The sequence below is a fragment of the Arachis hypogaea genome, chromosome 2 (assembly GCF_003086295.3).
Source record: "Arachis hypogaea cultivar Tifrunner chromosome 2, arahy.Tifrunner.gnm2.J5K5, whole genome shotgun sequence".
NCBI lineage: Eukaryota > Viridiplantae > Streptophyta > Magnoliopsida > Fabales > Fabaceae > Arachis > Arachis hypogaea.
In genome coordinates, this window is record NC_092037.1 from 67,148,007 (window position 1) to 67,153,738 (window position 5,732).

At 32.7% G+C, this 5,732-nt stretch overlaps 1 protein-coding gene across 1 annotated transcript; it reads left to right on the forward strand.

The window, feature by feature from the left end:
- Positions 1–1,717: 1,717 nt before the first annotated feature.
- Positions 1,718–5,508, forward strand: LOC112746886 (protein XRI1). The gene is made up of 9 exons (XM_025795005.3): positions 1,718–2,135; positions 2,977–3,041; positions 3,116–3,247; positions 3,376–3,521; positions 4,174–4,237; positions 4,335–4,446; positions 4,527–4,567; positions 4,678–4,770; positions 4,895–5,508. The coding sequence occupies exons 1-9, from the start codon at positions 2,113–2,115 to the stop codon at positions 5,167–5,169; spliced, it is 951 nt and encodes a 316-aa protein (XP_025650790.1). The 5' UTR covers positions 1,718–2,112; the 3' UTR covers positions 5,170–5,508.
- Positions 5,509–5,732: the final 224 nt, after the last annotated feature.

Consider the following 5,732-nt stretch of genomic DNA (forward strand, 5'->3'; position numbering starts at 1 on the left):
CTTTATGAGTGTAAAAGTATTAAAAAAAAGTCAAGTATATTTGTTACGAAGATTTTGGTAAAACTTGTGTTTTGTAATGATTGTTTGGCAATTGATACTTATGTAAATTTAATGAATTTGTTCACTAAGTTGTGATTGAAATGTGATTAGTAAGCCCAAGTTTATATATTGAATTGTTAATTCTTGATAATTTGCATTTTTGATTGGCTAGTTTTGAACTCTGAAAATAGATTCTTAAAGAATTAGTTAATTTTAACTTGTAAGTTCTAAATTTTTACTCAGATGAAGATAGTGTTATGTGTTATTTTTTAATTTTGGTTTTCATTGTTCATATTTACAGGGATACAAAATTGACGCCAACATGCTAGACTTTAAATTGACTGAAATATGCTAGAAGAGTCAAGAATAATAAATTCGATATGATATAATTTTATGTTAGGAAAAAGTTGTGTTTAGTTGAATTTGTAGAATTTATTTTATTGTAAAAGATTCTTAATGACATGTAAGATATTTTAATTATTTATATGATTATATATCATATAAATGTTGAGTTAGTGGGATTAGAAAATTAATTGATATATCAATTATTTAATTAAATGTTTTAAAATCAACTTTCTATTTTTGTAACTAAAAGAATAAAAAATGTTACAAAAGTAAGTAGTATTTTGTAACAAAATATTATGACACAAAAAATCTAAATTATTACGAAAAATATTTTAAAGGTAAAAAAGTGTTACCACTTTCATAACAAATTTTAGTTTTTGTATAAAAAAAATTTGTTACAAAATATTACTTTGAATTGTAACAATTTTATTTTTTGTTACAAAAATTTTTTGTAACGGGACATATTGCAACGGCCCATTTTTTTTGTTACAAAATCTTTTTGTTTCAAAATTTAGATTTTTTGTAACAAATTTTTTATTACAAATATTGCGTTTTCTTGTAATGATAATATTTTTATAAAAATTATTGTCAAGTTATATATACTTTGTCCCTACTATCGAAATTTATGGATCCGTCACTACATACAATGAATGGTAAAGAGCAATGTGACTCATTACGTGCTTAAAGAAGGTCTTTCACTGACCACGGAACACAATCCTAAACACAAAAAACCTTTAACAATGACGCTGTAACGGAGTCTGTCTTCAATTTGAAGAGTTAGGTAGTTCATAAAACAACGTCATTTTCTTTGTAGAAGGACTTTTTGTTCTCTAATTTTTGGGAAACATGCCATCTTTGAACTGTAACGTATGTATAGCTCTGTAATGGACACATGGGTGCCATATCAGTTATTTGTAAAAGTTTGGAATGTATTTATAATTAAAATTTGTGAAGAACTTATTTATCACGATTTTAAAAAGTCAAGAACTTATTTATTATTTTTTATTTTATTAATTATCTCATGTTGACTCCGACATTGTGTGAATACTGAATAATGTTATTTTGTAGACATGTATCTATTCTTAGTGACTATTAAATTGAAATTTATGGTGTTGTTATCCATCTTTATAATTATAAATAGATATTATTTAATTTTAAATTATAATTTAACATATTTTAAATAATATTAAATAAATAATTATTAATTTAATTTATTAATTTTAAAAATAGTAACATTAAATTTAACTAACAAAAAAAAATCGGGCTGGCCCACGGAAAAGAGAGAAACCAAGGTGTACTTACGGGATATATAAAAGGCCGAGAGGGAAATAAATGGGCGCAAAAGAGTGACAAAAAGAGAGGGAGACGGAGAGAGAGTGAGACGGCGCTTTATGGTCGTGGCTTAATCGTTATGTGTGAAGTGTGAAGTGTGAAGTGTGAAACTGTGAACTGAATTCATCAATTTTTATTAATAAATATTTTTTCCTTTTTCTATGTAGAAAGCAGCACAAAGCAGAGATAGATAGTGAACTACTTAGTGTTATATAGGTTTATAGCTTCTACAACTCACTACAGAGAAACACCGATCTCTCTCTTCTCTATAACGGTTATTTTTATTTTTATTCTCATTCTGTATGTCATCACTGTGTTGTTGGAAAAAACTAAGAAAAGAAGAGACTCTGATCAGCTGTGACTAGAGAGACTTGGCTCCTGATTGTTTCCTTTGAAATGGATTGCGACAACAATGAGAAGTAAATCTAAATCTCTCTCTCTCTCTCTCTCTTATTTATTTATTTAAAAATCTGGGGTTTTAGTTCTGGGGCGTGATTGATTTGTTTTGATAGCTGCATTTATGTCTTTCCTAGGCTCTGATTTTTTAAAAATAAATGAAATGGGTTTTCTGTTGTCTTGGAATTAGGCCTGAGTGTGGTTTTTTCCAAAATCATTTATTTGATTTGTTTTTTCGTTTCATCTTGCTTTGGTTTGGTGCATTATCTGCTACATGATGGGTTCAATGCTGTAGATGGTGGTGCTTGATTCACTAGTTTTGATTTGCCTTGTGCCTTCTGATTTGCACTCTAGATTGTTTGTTTTTGTGTCAAAGTTTATGTACAAAGAATGAATGATGATGATGATGATGTGGGTTCTGAGTAAATTTGTGGGTCATAATTTATGCCTTTTTTAATCTGTAGCTGTTGATGCTTTTCTTTTCTTTTTCTTTTTTTTTTCGCTTTTTTTTTTTCTTTTGCCGTTATTCCATCCTATGTAAATATATTAATGCATGCAAGAAAATCTGCCTAAGTACATCCTAAGATCTCAATTGTAGAGACTAACGATTCATTTTCTAGCACCTTGTTTGGTAATTTAGTGCTTCAGTTTACAATGTGTTCAATTTTTGTTTGTGTATATCTTGTTTTGATAATGTGTGCAATTATTGTTTGGAGACTGAGGCCACTTTCACCTTTGATTTTTCTACATTGGTTTTGGAATTTGCTTCTAATGTATTTTGTTTAACTTTTAATATTTTCTGTTTGTTAATTTATGCCAATGCTCCACGGCTTAACTATTGCATTTACATGTTTGTTTTATCAGTGGTGCTAAAGAACCATGGGATTGGCACAGGAATGATTGTAATCTCAAAAAGAACTCCAATTTCGGTAACTCTCACTCTCATGTTAAGTTGATTCTTCCATGTAATTGATGCCTGAAATTTCTCTGTTTCTTCTTCTAGGCCAAGATATTTCAGAAGATCTATGGAATGACATGCCCCAAAATGATGAATATATTTCCTACATGTTCGAAGATGAAGAAGCTACACCAGTTAAGGCTTGTGGTGATTTGGGATACGGTGTCAATGATAGTGGTAAGGCCGACGCTTTCTCAGTGACTTTAAGCCTTGTCAATATGTGCAAGTTGTTAGATTGTTCTTGTTACTTTATTGGTGTTATTATGACTTGTCTTGGTTTAATTCAAAGAAATATTGGATTTCAGTTTTGGATGATGTACAAAAGGAAGTAGAGGAGTTGAGGGAGACTTCTTCTCAAGTCAAGAGGCGGCGCATGCTACAATTCAACATCCAGGATAGCGATCATTCTCTTTCCAGTGAAGAGATGTCTTTAGCATATTTAAAATCAGATGTTGGTGCTTCTAGCTTTTGGATTAACTTTTCACATTCCTAGCATGTTAGATGGTTGTAAAAATGTGACAAGACTCAAGAAGTAGAAATCTGTTCATGTTGTGCAACTATTTGAATTTGTCATAAGTAATAAATTAAATTTCTTGATATATTACCATTATGTTGTTGACTGGTAAACGAATACGTATTATCTTCAGTTTCATGACTATACTTATCTTTGTTCTTTATGTTAAGCCTCTAGTTTGTGATGCTAGATTTCATAACTATTGTTATAAAGCAACATTTTTGTTTTTGCTACCTCCTTGTATTGGTTCAAACGATCAGCTGGGAAGTAGAATTTTTCAGTATTTAGATGTGTTAATTTAAAACCTGATGACTCATACAGAACACTTACCCTTAATATGCAGCATGATTGTTAGTGAGGCATTTAGTTCAAATCTTTGTATCTTCTTTGTAACTTTTACTTTAATGAGTTCCCTTTGTGGTTATCTGTCTTCTGTCTCTTAAAAATGGGGAGGTTTGGCTTGATCAATACTCGAGTTTGCTTCTAACCTATGTCTAGTAAGTAGGGTATGTTAGTCTCAATGAAATGTAGTTAATGATTACATTATGAAGTTCTGAATTTGCTGACTCTTACTTCATTCGTATAATAGGAGGAGGTGGACTCGCTTATGGATCCTTTTCCTGAAGTGTCAGAATGGGTGCCCGGGTCATCAGGTTCGTCTTCTGCAAGATTTTACATACTGAATTTCTTGTTCGGTCGGAGATAGCTTCAATAAGTTTTTAAAATCTGATATTTTCTTAACCATTACAGAATATGCATTGGGAGATTTGCCTGCCTCTAGTTATGAAGACCTTGAGTCAACTGAAGGGTGGCTAGCAGAATGCCTTAACGATGCTGCGATGCAATTCAGTCCTGATGAACTGTATGCATCATTGGGCCGCTGATTTTTGACATATAGTCGGTTATACAAAGTAATCTGATGATTATATTGTTTGATACCAGGAACTTTTCAGGGGCAGAAGATATTCAGATTGATATTGCAGGTATCTGGCATTTGTTTTCGCCATTCACTATTGTCTCTCCAGTATTGTTTGATTTGTTTCTTTCTTTGTTCCTTCTTTCCTATTTGCATTGTATTTTTGTTTGCCTGAAGAGCTCAGTGACATCACGGCACCTTCAGAACAAAATGTAGTTCAGCAGCAGCAGCAGCAGGTCACTCAAACCCCCAAAAGAATTGTGTTCAAAGGTTTGGTTTTGTTCTTGTTATAACGTCACTTGCTGCTTTATTAGTTTGCATGCTGCATTCATTGATGAAATTTTTTGACAGGATAACAAATTCGAAGTTTCTTTTTTTCTTTTTGAATGTTTAGGGAGGAAATCGTTTATACGGACACCTACAAAGTTGGCTTCGTCCGTGGCCTACCCATTCGCCTTCATCAAACCTAGTGGTACCCATGGAGACATAACTCTGAAGGAAATTAATCAGCGCATTCGAATTCCGCCTCCTTCGAAAACAAAGCAAAGCAGTGAAGATCCATCTGCTTATCCCAAATCAGCCTTCTCTGGGAAGCCTGTTGTTAACAAAACAAAGATACGCACCGAAGGTGGAAAAGGTAGCATCACAATTATGAGAACTAAAGGCTAAGTTTATCTTCTGATTTTCTAACTTTTGGCTCACCCCATTAATGTGTGGTGATGGCTTTATTTCTGTAATATACCTGCCAGATTTTAGAAGTTGATACTGCAGTTTTTTCTTCCTATTGACACTTATTATCATATTACACCACCTTAGTGTTTACTTCCTCCTAGTGAGGTCTTAGATAATTTTCTTATAGCTCTTATTTTGGTACATGATTTTCTTGGAGCTGAGTATGTAATCTGAACTTGATACTTCTTACCTTGTTAGGAGTCCCTAGTTGTTGAATTGACAATGTTACTAAGCTTGAGCTTTGCTTTTGTAATTGATACATACAGATTTAGATGATGCCCTTGTTTCTGAAGCTGCAAAGGGATTGCACGCTTGCATATTTCTTGTCTTGTTATACTTTGCTACAGGAAATCAAATAACCACATCTTTAATTACACTGACTACGGGTGGCCAGCGGGAAGCCCGCCCCGCCCCGCCTAGTGAGGCGGTCCCAAAATTCTAGCCCACCTCGGCTAACGGCGGGCTAAGCCTGCCAAATATCCTTTTTTTTTTTTTTACTT